General features: G+C 49.5%; 1 protein-coding gene across 1 annotated transcript in view; it reads left to right on the top strand.

Moving 5' to 3' along the window:
• The first annotated feature begins 366 nt into the window (after positions 1-366).
• The window catches only part of LOC126528192 (sodium- and chloride-dependent neutral and basic amino acid transporter B(0+)-like), a 60,315-nt gene continuing 42,298 nt past the window's right edge, over positions 367-18,383 (top strand). The window contains exon 1 of the mRNA XM_050176071.3: positions 367-541. Coding sequence (XP_050032028.1) covers positions 521-541 — 21 coding nt within the window. The 5' untranslated portion in view covers positions 367-520. The remainder of the gene's footprint in view (positions 542-18,383) is intronic.

Raw genomic sequence — 18,383 nt, 5'->3', positions numbered from 1 at the left:
ACACACGCACAACACGCACGCTGCGAGACAAGCCGTCCGTCTTACGCCGGCTACGTGCAATCGTGGCCTGTCCCCCTCCTCGCTGCTGCAAAGAAAAACGAGTTCCTGTTGCCGCTTCACCGCTGCTTTCTTCCTGTTACGGTCGTCTTTATTTCAAGCGTCGGCCGCCGCGTTGTTCGTCGTCCATTCATCGCTTCGGGGAGGGGCGAAAGGTTTGTGACGTCGTCGTGACGTTACGCGTGGCGTCAGAGCTGGCTGGCTTCGCTGGTTTCCGCAGGAAGCGCGCGTCGCCCTCCCCGCCCCCTCTCCCTCTGCGTATAAAGATGGCGGCCTCCATGGCCGCTCTTTCATTCGCGCGTCGTCTGCTTCAGCGCGGAGCGTGTTTCGTGGTGCGCCGTCGTGGTCACGGCAGCGTTTGGTGAAAACTTTTTTTTTTCTCTGGTTTCGCGACTCGAACCTCGTCGGGACAAGACGGAGTGCTGCTACAAGGAAGGATTTCGCTCGGACCGCAGACGGCGACATGGTGAAACGAACAGACCAGGTAAGCGCCGTGTTAAACTAGCCCATTTAAACGGCACGAACACCAGCGGCGGGTGATCGTTGCAAACGATCGAAAATAAGTAGATGTTACTATCAGTTTCGTCAACTATCATATGGTATACTGGTTTGGGAATATGAAGAGTACAGTGAACAAAACGAACACTTTGTTTCCTCTCTACAGAGACAGCAGATCAAAGCAATCAAAGGTGCACTCGTTTCATCTGCCTGTTCGTCCTCCATAACGTTTTTTTCTCATCCAACAAAATGAACAATCTTTCATGCCCAAGCGCACATGTACTAGCGAAAGAATGCCTAACGCCTTAATCCCGTCTTTCGAGAGAACCGCGCATTCTGTCGCTGGATATACTCTCGCTATCCTTTCTTTCTTTCCTTTCCCGTGACATTCGTGATGTAATGCTAAACAGAACAGGGGCTAAAGAACGCGGCTGCTGTCGACATTCATTCCATGTTTAACAGAGGAGCCGGCTGATACACATTCCCACATTTATTTTACGCTTCAACATAAGCAAGATGCCCCCTTCCTTTTCGAAATGTTCATTCATTTGCTTAAACTCGTCGCACTAAAGTAGCGTTCGGAGACAGGCAGTGTGTCTCATCCAAGTAAAGGGATAGATTGATGCCTAGGCCACTCTTGAAGACTTCAAACTTATTTTGATCACCTGAGTAAAATGTTCCTTCCAGCGCTCAGGGGGCAAGCAACCTTTTTTTTTTTTTTGCGTTCCACTCACGTCTTAATGGAAAGCAGCAGCAGCCCCAACCAGAAGACAAACCCGCGGCCTGACACACAGAACCAGCAGAACACTGTAGTCATTGCGCCACGGCGAAAGGATCGGGACAATAGCAAAATGAAGCAGAAGCACAATAACTGATTTCAAATCTTCTTTGATACCTAAAATCATTTTCGAGAACAAGAACAAAGCGTGCGTGTCCTGGTTCCTTTCCTTCTTTTTTTTTTTAAGGGCTTCCCAGAAAGTCATCTTGCATAGCGCCGAAGATTAGCAGCGAGGTCGAATGACCAATCCCCCCACCCCACACTCCGAACCATCATAAGGAGCAAGCAACATATTCCTGCGAAGGCCAGTCGACCGAGTCGCCACAACGAGTTATAACAACCTGTTCTACAAGTGCTTCGAAGGCCGGTTTTTTTTTCGGCGTACCCGCTAAACTGACGTGCCGTCACGCATAATGCCAGAAAAGCGCAGCGACGAAAGTACGGTTGGGTAGTCTAACAAAAAAGAAAAGAAACTGCCTTTCCAGGTATTAAAGAACGTGGCCAACGAAAGCATAATAGCGCGTTACACCTCCCATTTCGCAGTGCGACTGTAATCGAGAAGCAGGTGGATTTCCAAAGCGCGTTTAGTATGCGCTGCCTCGTGCATCTTTCTATTTTGTTTTGTCCTATATCTCACTGGCCGATTGTGACGTCGATTGATTAGCACGAGTTCAACGGTGCGTATCACTCACCTAAAAAGCGCTAGCTCGTTCCGCGAAAACGATCTCGGGTGATTCTTTTTTTTCGCGTGGTGGCCGCTTCAAACAGCGACCAGTTGCGTTTAAAAACCAGGCCTACAACGGCGTCTTCGTCACACGTGTCTTGTTCAGCTGTCTTGTCTAGCTTACCCAGCTATTGGAAAAAGGACACAGCGCAAAAAAGGAGGACACAGCGCTTTTTCCAATGAATCGCCAACAAGCCCAGGCTTCCACGCTACCCAGCCATACTCTCATGTTAAAAGCGACCGCAGTTAACGCATCTTACCATGGTGCTGTATTAATAAATTACCGTTCTGAATTACGAATCACGTGCTGTAGTCCTATTGCGTGCCGAAGTTGCTTTTGTTGAACACGCTCCGCTTCGAGCACGTTAAGTTCGAGATCGGTTCGGATATCGCAGTTCTCAAATTTAGCAAGGTCATTAACTGGGCGGGATGGTAATTCGTCTTCTCGCAAAAATTTCACCGACGATAAAGATATTCCCTGATGCGAAGTTCGAGCGCAGCGGTATACGTGTTTTCATTTCGCGATGGATTGCCTGGCGCGGACAACCTGCCCCGTGCGGCACGTTGCAAACGCAGTGTTGTGTGGTGCGACTGCCTCGCTAATCGCAAGAGGCAGCGCGCGGGTGACGCGTGGGCGCGATTCGCAGCAGCCGCCGCAGACAGATCTCCGCTCATGCAGCGCTTTGTTTCCATGCAGACGGCGCGCGCTACTCTGGCGCCATCTCGTAGCCATCGTCGCCACAAATCCCGTCTTGCGCGGCACTACTCTTTTCTTCACCCGCTTTCGCCATACCCTCCTACTCCTCTTTCCGCCTCATGGTTCCGCTGCACCCTCCCCCACCGCTTTCCTCCTCGCGACCTCTTCACTTTCTTCATCTTTCATCGACCGCTGAGTTCCGCGCTCGCTTTCATCCTTCGCTGTGTTCGTTCGCTCGGTTACCAGAGACAACGCCTAAGATCTGCGCTCTAAAACGGCATGAAACTGCGGCAACGTGTGCACTATCACTAGCCCAACGAGCAGGTAAAGGACAAATATATGGCGCTGCTCGTGCGGCAATCTGAACCATCTGTGGAGAGAGGCAGGCAGCTGTTCGATTCGCAAGGACTCGGATTTCTACGGCTCGAGGCTGCCGACAAAATACGGGTTGAAGAATTACGGCGCCAGGTCAGCTTCACTCCGCCCGCGGCTAGCCGAGCTGCGGGCGTTCAAATATGTGTACACGTGTACGGGCGCTGCGTCAGGTAGACACGGAAGAAAGACACAAATGGACATAAACATCGAAAGAAATATGCTCTGGCTGACGCACATCAGTTCGCCAATTCGGGACATTGTCGTACTCGCCACACAGTCATCTCCGACTGGTTCATAGAGCGGATGCACTCTCCCTGATTGGCTCAAAGTGTCAACAGGGTGGAATTTGACAGTATCCAAATAGCCCTCCATTAGATGAGCTTAGAAGGAGGTCGTCTACGTGAGGGGTTATAAAGGAAAACACAAACAAAAATGGAACCCACTTTGCAAATAGAAAAAGTGCGTTATTGGATTGGCATGGCTATGTAAAGGGTGAAGTTTCGGATTATCACAGGAAAACATAACAGCAGAAGAAAACTAATTTTTAAGTGTAAGATGTATGTGCAAATTTATTTATTTCAAAGTAAGAGTATAGGAAGTTCAGTACCCTTCTTGTAGGACGTTCCAAGTATGAACACATGTAAATCATTCGCCTTTGTTGAGGTCAACGACAGCAGAATAGGTCCGTGTAACGCCAGTGATCTTTTTAAAGCAACTGGCGTACAGAAAAACCGTTCCAAGAAAAAGGTAATCTCTTTGAGCATCGAACGATAGTCAAGCAGCCCCAAAGAGCCTGTCCGCTTTTTAGGGCAAATGAGAGTGCTGGCAACGTTTTTTGTGCAAGAGTGGCAGTTTGTCCCATTGTTTTATTCCATTTAGAGAGTGTTTTTTTTTTTTTTTTTACTCGCTCCAGGGGAGTACTTCATTCAAGCCGGGTGATAACAGATTGAACGTACTCCATCTGGGGAATACGGGGAGCTCACTAAAATGGAGTCGACATATAGAAAAAGTCAGTTACTCCGGCATGAAGGAGTCGCCAGTTCGTCGTCGGCTTAGGCTTTGTTTTAGAGCGCGTTAAAAAGGTAAAACTCATTGCTAGCACTGGCAGGAAAGTTGTCAGTTGCAGAAAAGCTAAACTTCTCAAGCGAAGGATGAAAAGGTTGCGACTACGAAGGGTATTAGCAAGTTCTGAAGTATAGGCGGTGTAAATGCGACGTATGCCGTGGTGGGCTTCAAACAAGACGCTTACGCCGGGACAATAAATAGCAGTCGCTACACGTAAAGAAGTGAGGGAGTCCTTTCATAAACCGACAAGTCTACACCGATAATCGTGTGCTCTCATACATTAGCTCGGCGAGTCGGAGGAAAGGCGAGGCATCATAATGCATCTGTATGACGAGGAAAGCTGGTAAAATGCGCTGACACGGAAGATTGAGTCGTTATGCATATATGTGTAGACAATCTGACTCCCCTCGTGTTATGAATGCCCTTACCGTATAAAGCACCGAATCATTAGTGCTCACGCCCCATAGCTGCGAGAATAATGCTGCATTATTGTGACACGTTCGCCGGTATAATCCTGCACTTTCCCTTTAACAATGGAGCTCTGACTTAACGTGGGCGGGGTCACTGGTCGACTTATAGCCTCTCCCCGAAATTCACGAAAGCTGAGCGGTCGTGTGGAAGAGGCTGCGCGCATCACGGCGTGACGAATTCGACGAAGCAGTTTGCAATGGTGTGTCATTTGCCGTCGTCCTGCAAGGGCGCGCGCGCTTCGTTCGCTGGCCCCGTAATTGTGCCTAATTGCGCAGTGGAAAATGGGGACCTGGACCAGAGAGACACACCTGTGTCGTTCGGCGAATGTGTGCCAAGTTCAGAGCCCGCCCGTTGCTCTTCTACTTTTGCTCTTAATGTACAGGCGCCGTGCGAGCGCATAAGTCGTGTGCATGTGCCCAACGATCATGGTGAAAAGCAGAAGTCGTATATTCAGGGCCCTCTTTGTTTCTTCTTTCTCGCCACGGCTGTATGCAACTTCGTCGTGGTTTGTCCTAACGTTGGCGCAACGTCCGAGCTAAATGTTAAAGCAGCAACCACATGGAACGTGTATTCGGCGTATTTCGGGCGTCGTTCGGCGTCCGCGCGTCTATTGCGCGCCACACGGCAGTTAGTCATCTGTCACGATTGGTATACATATATATATATATATATATATATATATATATATATATATATATATATGCTATAACTTTTATTCATGTGGAATACATTTCCATTGTCGCAGTGTAAAAGAAACGGTACACCGGCTTTAGTCGGTGTATAACGTCGCAAAAGAAGTTGAGAATACGTTACATGTGGTTACCGCTGAGCGACGTCAACGCGCTCCTGTATTCGCGCTTCGCGTGAACGGGGGGAGCGAATTATGATTATGCCGAGAAAGCATCGAAACCAATAGTTTCTTGGGCTAGTTTGCCATGCACGTGGTTAAACAGCGCAACGAGAGATTATGGAGAAACGAAGAGATAAAACAAGAGAGGAAGGCCTGAATCCCCTATCTCTGTCCTTGTTTCTTGCTTTTTCGCTATGTTAAGCATATCGCACATGTTAAACAGCCACGGAGAAGATTAGTATGTCATATCTTGTTTATGCTTACGAACTTTCAGAGGTGTCTCTATTTATCAGATGTATGAGCAGTCAGGGCCGCGCGTTCTTAAGAACTTGCGTGACTTTCACCTATAACATTGAACTACATACTTTACATGCTTGGCACTCACGATATTTGAATCATTTCAGAACCATTCCTTGAAATGTCGTGCACGGTCATCAGGTTCTATTGCACGTTACAATTGACAGTCAAGACAACTCGCTCGCACTCTGACTGATTACAGACCTACCGCAGTGTCTCCTGCGCCGTGCTATGTCACCGGTTCAATTCCTTATCGCAGCCACCACGTTTACACCGCATCTATGGCAGCTGTCACGCGTTGAAATTTCAATGCAGGTTAAAGAATTTCTACGTTGCTTGAATCAATCCGCAGCCCTCCGCTTGTCACCAAAATTAAGCCAGGGGGCTTTGGGAAGCAGAATAGCCTGAGTCATTACAACTTGTCACCTAGCCTCTGCTTGCCCTAAGATAAAGTTTGTTTCTACGCTACGATTGCAAGTGGGCGCAAAAAAAGAGAACACAATAGAAAGCAGGGCAGCTAGAAGTATCGAACACACAAATGCGCATTTATGTGCCCGGTCCTTCTAGTTGTCCTGCGTCTTTCTTTCTTTGTTCTTTGTTTTCCTTTAGCTATTTAAAACCTGCCTGTCCACATGCCTCAAGTTCAAAACGTCTAAAGCAGATACATTGATTGTTTCTACTAAGTTTCAATGTCAGGTGACCTTGACTCTTCGGCTGAAATGCGCCTCTTTCTTTCGCTTGAGCTTTGACTATTCCGTGAAAGGTATCGTTCGCAATGTTGCCTCTTACTCAAATCCGGAATTTAGATTTACCCAAAGCTAAAGAAAAGCGAAACAAAAAGCGCGAAAATATCTAACCTTGACGCCCTCGGTCCTCTAAACTCTATGCCGAGTATCAGCGACTGTTCGGTCCCACCCAGAGTAAAAACCTGCGGCGGTGTCTTGCACGCGCACTTCTGCATATATCTTATCTGAGGCCGCTTTTGATTAGCATGGCACTTCGCGTAGCATACGAAAAGGCACTCCGCAAAGATCCGCACGTGGCCTTGGAGCGCCTGCCGTGAGTAGCACAGCGGTAAGCACTGAGTGTAAACCCACCGTGGATTTTCCTCAATCGAGGACCGATAACCTAATCACGGAGTTCCTCTTATCGAGGAAGGAAACAGCCGGGACCGCTTCGTTGCTGTGACCACGAGCACAGCAAGCACGTAACCACTGTCGTCGCCGGCTTCTGACGGCACATCGGTTGCACCCACTCTGGTCAAGACACCGTGGAGATATATGATTTACGAACAAACTTATAGATAAGCGATGAGCAATCGAATTGCTGGGCGCGGGACCGAGTGTGCTGGAGTTCGACCGAGTGGACCGAAGTGCAGAATTGGTTCCGCGTTCCTTCTTAGACAAAAGGGAGGGATGTTGGGTGGGCCAGATGGAGGATGGGTAGGTCGAAGGAAAGCTACGAGTACGCGAAAGATAAAGGGTGTGCAAGTAAAGAGAAGGAAACTGTGCGACCGAGTAGCCAGGCGTCAAAACATCTGCAGACATCTGCAGTGAAAGCCATAAAAGTCGGCGACAAATGATGTGGATGCGGATGAAGGGTCAATTCATGGAAATATGACCATGAAACGTGAGCGATGAATGGTGCTCAAATAGAAAGAACGAGAATATTACCATAGAAGCTACATCGGGAAAAAAAATACAGTAGATAATTTCGCAGAGTGACTTACTGCAGGCATATACGCGTATACACGCGATAAAAGACTAGGCGCCATAGTACGAGGACTTCAGAAACAATGGAAGCGATAGCTCTCATTTCACGTAGACATGTACCGTGTTTTTCCACGGCGCCATTATGACGCGTGTGCCTTAGGAATGCAGAATACGTCCTTTAGTGAGAGTGAAGCTGGGAAGAGAGAGAGAAAGGAAATGGGAAAGGAAGGGGGAGGTTAACTAGAGGGGAAGATCCGGTTTGCTGCCCTGCGCTTGGGAGAGAGGGAGGGGGAAGTTGAAGTGTCAGGAAAGTAGAGACAGAGAGAAATATAGAGAGCACATATGCGCAATCACAGTCGGTAGCTATCACCGCATACTATCGACGCACAGCACACTAGCACTTGTGGCACTATAACCATCAGTTCAGGCTACAACCGCTTGTCCAAGTCTGTTGTCCTTAAAAACTGCAAGAGTGCCCTCGCGGCCCTCCGCTGCGATGACCCGTGGTGTCGGCCCCTGTAATGATCTCCTCTGTTAGAGGCATCTGATCAACGCGCGCTGTCGCGATTGCGAGTGATCGTCTCTGTAACTTGTAGCGAGGACACTCACAGAGAAAAGAGGAAGGAGATGGGGCCTGCTCTATACGACTGCATAGAGAGCAGACGAAGCTTTTGGAACCCTGCATGGCTCGCTGCTTAAGGTGTCCTAGGCCAATTAGTCTTGGGTAACTCGTATCCCAAGCAGGAGATCCACAGAAGGGTTGAGCGCATGCGATTGGCGCTACCAAGTATACAAAGTCACGACCGCCACCTTACCGCTATCCTTGAAAACAAACGTGTGCAGTCATTGCATCCTACCGGTAGTAGCACATCGGGCAGAAACTCTGAGCTTAACAAAGAAGCTTGAGAAAAAGTTAAGGACCACACAAAGGGCGATGGAAAGAAAAATCTTGTGCGTAACGTTAAGAGACAGGAAGAGAGCGGCGTGAAGTAGAGAGCAAACAGGGGTAACCAATATTCTAGTTGACATTAAAAGAAACAAATGGAGCTGGGCAGGCCATGTAATACGCAGGGCAGCTAACTTGGAACGTTAGCGTTACGGAATGGGTGCCAACGGAAGGAAAGCGCAGTCGAGGACGGCAGAGAATTAGGTGGGGGGATAAAATTTGGAAATTTGCAGGCGTAAGATGGGGTGAGCTGGCAGAGTGCAAGGGTAATTGGAGATCACCAGGATAAGCAGTGAGACCTGCAGTGGACATAAGTAAGACAGGACGGTGATGCCGATGCCTTCGGGTGTGGTTGACTTCAGTGATTCATCAAAAAGCGACGCACCACGGCGAAGCGAGAAATAACTAAATAAATGCTCAAAGAAAAGTGAAGCAACTTCATATCATCGAGAATCGATAAGCGTGTGCGTCCAACAGGGCAAAGCACTGTAAGCAAGACAGCGGGGCCTCCTTTATCCGGAGTGGCGTTGTCATTCGTGCTCCACATTCCAGAGAGAAAAAAAAAACGACTCTGACGAAGCTGTTCACAAATACATAGCACACAAAGGCATTTCCCCTTGTTTTGTTGGGGTTAAAAAGTGCCTTGCTCGACACATTGCGTTGCTTCGGAAAGTAAGGGCAACGAGCTGGGCCGGTTGGTTCGGGTTGACAGAGCGAATTCTTCCGGCAGAATGGTCAAAGACGCAGACAGGGACAGAAGGTACCGAACCGCTAGATTATCGTCAACCAGGGGTTTACTTCTAGAAAAGACGACGCACACTTACATGAAAAAATAAAAAATAAAAAAAGCAGTAAGAGTAGTGCAGAGACTTTGAACACGTGCGGCGTCGGTCAAAGCACGTCGCAGACATTCCATTCATGTTTCTGACAAGGATACAGACGTCGTGCTGTGACGTGACGTTCATGTGACACGGCATAGGAGAACGTCCTCACCTCCTGTGTGAGCAGCACGTGAGGACGTTCCTACGCTGCGTCACACGATCTCCTGTGGGAAAAGAAGAGGGGGAGGGGGTGAGGTCCTCGAGGATGCGTCTCGCGTTCCTCCCAGCGCGCCTCGTCTTTTTGTCTGAAGCAGCGCGAGTGATGAAAGTGGAATGACGCGCTTGCTTCGACTAATGTCCTGTTCAGAGCCGAGTCGCGGTGCCGGACCAGCACCGGGCCTGCAGTGCGTGCAGGGTAACCATGCAAGAAGAGAGGGAGAGAGAGCCGGGCAGGTTTTTCCCGGAGGCGGTCGCCGCAGGCGTGCATTTCCACTCGACCGGGCATGTGGCGCTTAACTCTGAAAGGGGGCAGGAAGAGTGAGGTCAAATCATGAACGTCGTCGGCGCGTGCAAGGAAGGCGTGCTTCTTAATAACTTTATTTTTCGCTTCCAGAACACCCCTCCCGTCGCCTACCTTCCATGCTGCCCTTTCTCTCCACCTGCCTAACCCTTTCCTTAATGGTCCCTTTGGTTTCGGCCTGCAGCACTGCGGCTTCACCTCTTTCCAGCTCACGGTCAAGAGAGAGGGCTCTCCGTCCCCCTCCTTCTCACCCCCCCCACCTCCCCAGTTCGTTTGACCTCGTATAGTTGCCGGCACGTGCTTTGGGGTCGGCTCTCGACGTGGGGGGGGGGGAGGGAGGAGGTGCAGGGGTAACGGTGACGTAATGCGACCGCCACTCGCGAATGACTTGGAGGCAAAACGAAATGTAGGCAGGATGTGTCCGAGAATTAGTTTCTCGTGGGGTTTGCCCAGCCGTGCGAGACCTGTCCCGTCATATTTCTGCCTCAGTAAATGCGCGCAGTGCAATGCGAGTTGCGTCGCATGTCCGATTCGAAGTGTACGTCACGGTGGTTACATAACGTGTCTCAGACCGCCATCGCTAATCTTCGTCTCTCTCTCTGTCTTCTTACTTTGGGATACATCAGCAAAGTCTTTTGTTCCACAGAGGCTAATTAGTGCCGTCCTTTCCGTTCGATTCTTTACTATTACAACGCTAACGAGACGTCTGCGCCTTAACAACGTCGCCTCTTTCGTCGATCGATGACGGCCGCCGATGCCCTTACTGTCCTCCCCCTCTCCTGGCTGCCTCGCGAACTTAATGCCTTTTCTTTGTTCGGCTTCGTTCCACGCGCTCTTTGTTGGAATCGTCTCGCGTACAAGCCAGCCCCTCACGAGAATGTCATAAGCCCTACCCGTCGCGTCTCACAGGAGCGATACGTGTTTCTTCGCGCTCGCAGTGCAGGACTTCGAAGCGAGGCGACGGCATACCTGTTGTCAGGGTGGAAGCTAGGAAAGAATGGTTTCGGTGGAAGGACGTCGATTGCAACCAGCTTCGTTTCTGAGCCGAGTGAAATCGCATAGCCAGAGGGAAAAACTTGACGAAGTCGTCGCGGTATACCTTGCGGCAGGTTCGACCTCTCTGTTGACGGCGGGTGCGGGACTGGTCGTAAACAGTGCTTGACAAGACTCCCTGACGAAAGAGCGTAGTTGTCTCGTGCGTTGCCTGCAGAAACTCGATTCGCGCATTTTCTTCTTTCTTCTTCTTCTTTTTTTTTTTTTTTCAGCGTTGGGAGCGCGACGGAATGTCAAGGGAACAACACTCGCGGTTATTTTCGACCCGCCGTACTATCTCCTCGGTCGCAACACTGCATTTGCATAACTAAACCCTATAATTACCGGAGCGGTATTCTGTCTTACCAAATCTTTAGTGCAGTGTGGCGAAAGCTACATGTCGCTCAGCCGATCGAGAACGAGAATTGAAAAAAAGGGCTCGCCCAATGTCCACTGCTAGTCCTCTCGTGTGCGACGACTGTGAAAGGAGATGAGAATCATAGATTGAGTACCGGAGTACAGTCAGCGAAACGGTATTTTTGCTCTCAAGTACGCTACAAGTTGTCGTTACTGCTTGGCTGTCGGCAACCGCAGCTTTCATTTTAGGGCATGAATTGGCGGAGACCAAAAGCCAAAATCCTCACCTTAACGCGAATACCTCCTCACTTTTTTTTTTTACTATATAAGGAGCACTAGAACGCTACAATAAGTGAACTCGCACTAATAAATTACTGCTTCAAAACTACATTGTCATTCATTCGGCTGGGGAAGGCTGGTTACTACTGGGGAAAAAAAATGAAGAGCATGCTTTTGTCTCATAATTGTTCAACCGAAACCTCACGGCAGTAATGTCAGTGTGACGTCACAAATTTCAAATCACTTTCTCGTATTTGAGTGTTCACTCGCCCAGAGCAGGCGGAGTCAAAACATGACGTCAAGACGAGCTAGAGCGGCAAGATGGTAGGCATGATCACCAGTGTGTCTTTTCTGGTCTTTTATGCCCCTTTAAGCATGGCCTCCGAAAACGGACGGCGAGTGCTGTCCCTCACAGCACGCGCGTTAAGATCTCGGAGGCCATGCTTTAAGCATAGTTTCCTACAAAAAAAGTTACTGAAGGAAACTGGCGCTGCGATCGTTCAGCTCCAATATATAGAATGATGTATAGCAAAGGAATTTCTCTTATCTTCGTTGCATCAGACGTTCCTGTGAGGTAAATCTATTACGCTGTACCTTTATAAATACCCAAGTGATCTTAAGTTTTATAAACGCAGCCTGACAATAAGTGTCTGCGCGCATGCATAATTATTGCGAATGGTTCCATTTAGATTGCTAAAAATGATCTAATTGCTGTAGGTAGCGAGAAGTGCGATTTCCCCCTAGGGATCGTTGTAGGAAACTCAATCGTTTCTTTTCTTTTTTTTTTCTACACTCGGACATTACATGATGATCCAGCTTCGCGTTCGTACGATCACGAGAGTTATTAAATAACGGTAGTTCTTGTTTTAACGTTCTCTAAGCTTAGTGTGGTAAAGGCGGAAAAATATTATTGTTCACACTTCGTTGCCCATTTCTGTTGTTACTCTGGGCCGGCGTACCAGACACGTTAGCGTCCTCCCAATTGGCCGGAAGTAATTGGTAACGTCCGCCGCTTTGCCTTTTCGCAGAGCTCGGGGATTGATTCGCTATCGACTTCGTGGACAGCCGACTCCTTCCCTGACGCGTCTCACGAGGCAAGTAAAACAGAGCGAAAAAAAAAATAATAATCGCCCCGGTGTGCTCGATGGTCATTCATTTTGCATGTAACTGTCATGGACAACGTTCCAACGCCAGTATACCCTTCAGCACATACATTGTCGGTAGGACGCCTTTCACAAAAGCAATCCAATATTATTTCTAAAGCATGTCACGTGATGCACTGCATTCAACTCATCTAACAGCTCTCACAGTATATAAAAAAAAAAGCCCTGAAGTCGTGCTTCAAACGTCGCCATAAAACGCGTCAGTGGGCGAAGCGTCAGCGAGTGAAGGCGGAAACGTCAGATGCCGTTCACCGCATTCCACGACTGAACCTTGCGGTATAGTGCATTAGTCGCACGGCTGGTGAATGGTGTCACAGTCGTTAGGCTGGGAAGAAGAGAGCGTTCTTTAGAAGGTCGTAGGCATCCTGAATACGCGATAACCTTGATTGGGACGAGAAGGGCGAAGGATTGTGACACGCTCCTTGTTCATGATTCACTCGAAGTCCCATCCAAGCGAGGCCGAAAAGCTGCGTGGGAATCTCTTGCTCATCGCAAGTCTAGCGTTCTATAGAAAGCCATGGGCACTTACAGCTTGGCTTCATCAAGGACAGCTAAATATGCAGGATATGCAGCTAAATGTGCCAGCTAAATATGGCAGTGCGTTTAATACAAGTTGCGTGATGACGACGGCGGTATGATTGTGAGGGCATATAGCCAGTTGATCTACTCGTCTAATGTAATTGATTCACTGTACTTTATAAAGTTATGCCATCGCTAAGGATATTCAAATTACTAAAAAAAAAATGCGAACTTTTCGCTCGCATCCACTTTTACCTCGACATCTTGCATCTTTCTGTAGGGATGGTCATGCCCTGCGCGGCATAGACGCCGTCGGCAGGTGCCGAAAAAGGCTTTGCATGCACTGACTTCAAAGACTGCGGTCTGGCTAGTCGACTTTCCGTCTGCTTCGTTTAAATTGCACACGGGTGCACTACCTTTAAAGACTAGAGACTTAACATAAATAGCGTACCGTTGTTTAGCTATGGTCAGTTGGTACGAAAGGCCCCGAGCTGACTTCTGGTTCTGCGCTCGCGCAGTCCCACCTACGCTCTTCTTTGGCTGCTCTAAATGATCCAACGTGTAACGCACAGGCAAGCCCATGGCAGCATTTTTTTTTTTTTTTTTTTGCAACTGGGGTCGAATTCACGAAGCATTTCGTTCGTAAGTATAGTTTCTGCCGTTGGCCGGCCGTCTAATATGTCCTGTATCACAGTTGACTATAGCGTTTGCTCTTACGTATACAGTCCTAGCGTAAGAACTTTCTGTGAGTGTGTGTGCGTGTGTGTGTGCGGGGGAATGCGGGCCCCCGGTTCGCATCGAGTCTTTTCCTTTTCACTGTCCTTGCTTCGCGCGTACCTGCACGCGCTCTTGGCCCCGTTCGGCGCGCATGGCGCAAATTCCCGTCGAACGTGCACGGACGCTTCCAGTGCGCGGCTTTCCGAAAAATAGGAAAAAGGACTACGCTGTTTGTTCACGGGCGCGTGGGGATGGTATACGCATCGCCGCTTTCTTTCTTTCTTTCTTTCTTTCTTTCTTTCTTTCTTTCTTTCTTTCTTTCTTTCTTCGTTCCCTCGACCTCGGCACGTGGAGGCGGAGAAATCGCACCGTCCCGGGGGAGAGCACAGCTACGCCTGCCTCTCCTGTATGCGATCATCACGCCTGGCTTGACACGGCAACCGCCGAGACGGGACGCTATACGTTCCGGTAGCCCCGGTAGCTCGCGTTTACCTTCTCGGTCCATCGGCTGCGCTTTCGCCGTTGTTTTTTTTTTCGGTATATCTAAACAGTCAAAGAACCTGCATCGGCGCTTTTTCTTTCTTCCTTTTTTTTTTTTTTTTTATGGATCCGTGCGTGGAGGAAAAGGCGTCTGTGTACGCGAAAAGGCGTCCGCGGGTTTACGAATATGCGCCCTTTCGAACCGGATGATATCGAATAGCATTTCGTGCATCCTGTGCAAGCAGGCGTACTTTGTACTAATAGGTACGTAGTACTTGCGCTCGGCGAAAAAACCTCGCCGGCTCATATCCCGTTCCGTGCAGCCTCGTCACCGCGTTGCCCTCAACACGCCGCGTTGAGGCACTGACTATGCCGTTCTTCCGCTGAGCACCAGGTCGCGGGTGCGACTCCCGCCTTCGACCGCGGCCCAAGACCGCTCGTGTACTTAGATTTAGAACCCCGAGGGTGGCCGCCGCGTGATCCACGTACGTGAGTCGCACGAACTGCACTGTCTCCAGGACCGTACCCACGTTTCTCTCGAAAAGAAGTGGACCCCGCAGACGCGCGAAATTAACTCCGGGAGGAGGAGGCACGAAAAGCTACGTTTTAATAAAATTCAGAAGACACCTAGGCATTTCTTGTGGGCTCTGAATGCGCAATCATTACTGTCCAATTGAACGCCACCCAGCGGTCCTTCGAGCTTGATGGAACATGGTCACTATAACGGCGCGTTATAAGGATGGGCCTCAGAAAGAATGCACACGGCGACTGTGCTCTGTGCATTCTTTCTGTGTCCAGTCCTCAAAACGCACCGTTATAACCGTGTTCCACCAAGGCATCAAAAGGAAACATCCGCTTGAAGGTGCAGATTTGTGATAGCGAATGATAACATTCAGGTACCTCTTGGTAACAGCTCCAGAACATAATAAAGCACACTCTCATAACATGCGCGTACTCACACACACAAACACGCAGGAAAGAACCCCCCTCCCTTTTTTTTTTTGTTACAAGTGCGCTGTGTGTGCGTACGCGTAAGTCTGTTTTTTCCGCGCTGAAGCTGTACCCAAAGTGGATAACGAAGTAGCTCAACTGCAAGCTCTATATTTAGTCGCGGTTTGCCGTTTCATTGCGTAATTCCCTACAGAACACAAGTGGCCACCGGTACATCTGTAAGGGTAGTACAGGCGGCTGTAAACCGATTCGTTGTATGCATGCTGTACCGCTGTACCGTGTGTGAGTTATTCAGCAAGACAGCAGCCGCAGAAGGTGCTGCTGCTGCTGCCACGGTTAGCAAAGCCCCGCGGACTTCGCGAAGACAGCTTCGCTTGGCGCATTCAATGTTAATTGCAGTATGTGTGCATATAATACAATGTATAGCGTGCGCGCACTACGGTGTAGCATGTCTGAGCCCCTCTGCATGTAAGGGGCAAAGCGCACGCTAGCTTCGGGTCCCGTACTTCTAAATCTCTCCGTTCTCTCGAACCATAGCCTTGCCCCATTTCCGGCGCCACCCAAGCCCAGCGATGCTTCCAGTGCGCAAGTAACTTTGCATTCGCTTTTCATCGCGTCGCAACTACGTATAACCAGCAAACTAAAGCATAGAAAGGAACGAACGGCAATAAATGAATGTGGAAAGATCAATCAGTTCTTGGCTCTGAGGGTGGCAACAGCGGCCCTCAAGACGCTCGGACGCCCATTTGCATCGAGGCTTTTCTTTTTCTCATTTTCTTTTTTTCTTTGCGACGCACTGGCACACGCGTTCCGTCGCTTTCCGCGAACGCAATAACTCGCCAACAGGGTTGGAGACGGGCGTTTCTATATATATACTTATACGCTCGTCTAATATGCATGGTCACTCCAAGGCAAGGTCAGTCAGTGGGCGTTGCGGTGAGGCTCATTGTAATGCCCAGCGGCCGCTCCCAGCTTTCTTTCTTTTCCTTTCTTCTCCCCCCCCCCCCCCCCCCCCGGTTGGTTGGGAGCAATTTGCTTCAACGACTGTCGAGCAACGCTGGCCACGCTCAAAAGGTTGGTTCCACGGCGTCAAAGACGTCTCGTTCTTTGTGCCGAACCTTTCGCTATTGCTTCGTATAGAGTAGTTTGTTCGTTCGGGCTCTTTCGTCCTATTCAGAGACAAATTACGCTCGAGCGATCGTAAATCTTCCGTGTCGTCGAATGTTGCCGCAGAATGCGGCGAGACAATAGAGAGCTTCAGTTTAGGGGACGCAAGCGGCTTGCGTACGCAAGAACTAGGGGCGACGGTACCGCGCCTGCGCAAATCAGGGTCTGCGCATGCGCAGTACCGTCGCCCCTAGTTCTTGCGTACGCAAGCCGCTTGCGTCCCCTAAACTGAAGCTGTCTAATTTGATGGGGAAGCTTAAGGACGGCGCTGCGAGCGATGGAGTTGGAAAACAATTAGAGGTGCGGTGTCGTTGAGAGATGAGGAAGGTGACCGTGTCGATCAGGGAACAAAGACGCGTGGTTGACACTCTAGTTGAGACTGAGTAGTAGGTGAAGTTAGGCTGGTTAGATAATGTGTATAGAGCAGATAGCCAGAAGTACATATCAGTGCAACGGAATGGTTGCCAAGAGTAGATAGTCGTAGTCGGGAAGTTACAGATACAGGAAATTTTGTAGGTGTATAGCCCGGTGGATTCGGCGGATGCAGCACAGGCGTTGCCGCACTGGAGACCGCTCTTAGAGGCCATGGTCTCACAATGAACGTATATATGTTGATGATTATGGGGATGCGTGATGATGACGACATCGTGGAGGCGACAATGACTTCAACGGAGAGGCATGGTGGAGACTCCACAGAATAAAGAAAAAAAGAAGGGAAAGAAAGGCTAGCATGCAAAATAGTAACAGGAATTCAGAGACATAGGGCTCGATCCAATCTATAGGCTGGCAAATAATATATTCAAGACTGTTTTCGTGTTTTCTTGCCAGATATTTTATTAGCGAGCAAAATAATCGTCAGCGAGCAAAATAATCGTCAAAGTTTTTTTTTATTATTATTTACCGGCGGAACTGCCGCAATGAGGAGTTCTAGCTTGTCGTGACGTCACGAAAAGCGTATAGCTTGTTCTTCAAGGGGCCTGTGATCGAACCGAAGGAAAATCATTGCGGTTCTCCTGGTTTCACCGAGGTTTGTAACGACGCTGCAGGCTGGACGCCATATACACAATCGCGTAAAACCTGGGAAACGTTCTAGATTCGATGAGTAGTACCGGACGACTTCTAGAACAGTATCAGCAGTCATGTGACTTTATTTTTCCCGCATCGTCGTCGGGAGAAGGCATGAACAACTGCTGTCTCCCGTGCAGCACAGTCGCGTCAAGTACTGTATACTCTAATTTATTGACGTCCTGACAGCTAGGCGCGCCGTCGACAGTGGAACGCCACAACGCCAGACGACAACACGCTTTACAGCCGTGCTTTCTCTCTGACTCATCCAAAACAAGTCGGCGTCCAGACGACTATATTCTTCGCGGGTCGTCTGTTTCACGCGAGACTGCGCGACCATTGTAGCGCCGTGCGAAGAGGCGTCGTCTGCACGCTCATTGCTTTTAACACGCGAATATACGCACGGCACTCTTCGCGAGGTCCCTTCCCTCTGCCCGCACGTCCTGCGCCTTTTTGTTATTATTTTCGCTCTACGCGGCCTCAAACAAAGGACGTGTGTAGAGCCTAATGGAGACGACGCATTCTCGTCTCTCCTGTTCTGCGGATTTCCTGCGCCGCGCATAGATGTATCCTGTGCACCTCGTCGCGCGCCGACTCGTGAGCCGCCCCGTTTGTCGTTCTCTTTGCGTTGCCCCGGTGCCCAGAAAGTGCACACGCTGACTTGCGAGCGCACGCAACTGTCTACTTCCGTTCACTTTTTCCCCAAGGTGTCGGCCTCCCCCCCCCCAACTCTGTTTCTGCGGTCTGGCTTTTCTGGCCGCGAAAAAAACAAACACACGACTCCGTGAATCATACGGCGAGAGTATTTTAACTGCATAGCACGCATAATGTGCATTGATTCT

The sequence above is a fragment of the Dermacentor andersoni genome, chromosome 9, assembly GCF_023375885.2.
Source record: "Dermacentor andersoni chromosome 9, qqDerAnde1_hic_scaffold, whole genome shotgun sequence".
Lineage (NCBI taxonomy): Eukaryota > Metazoa > Arthropoda > Arachnida > Ixodida > Ixodidae > Dermacentor > Dermacentor andersoni.
Note: the sequence above shows the minus strand (reverse complement) of the source record. Positions and strands in the feature narration are given on the sequence as shown.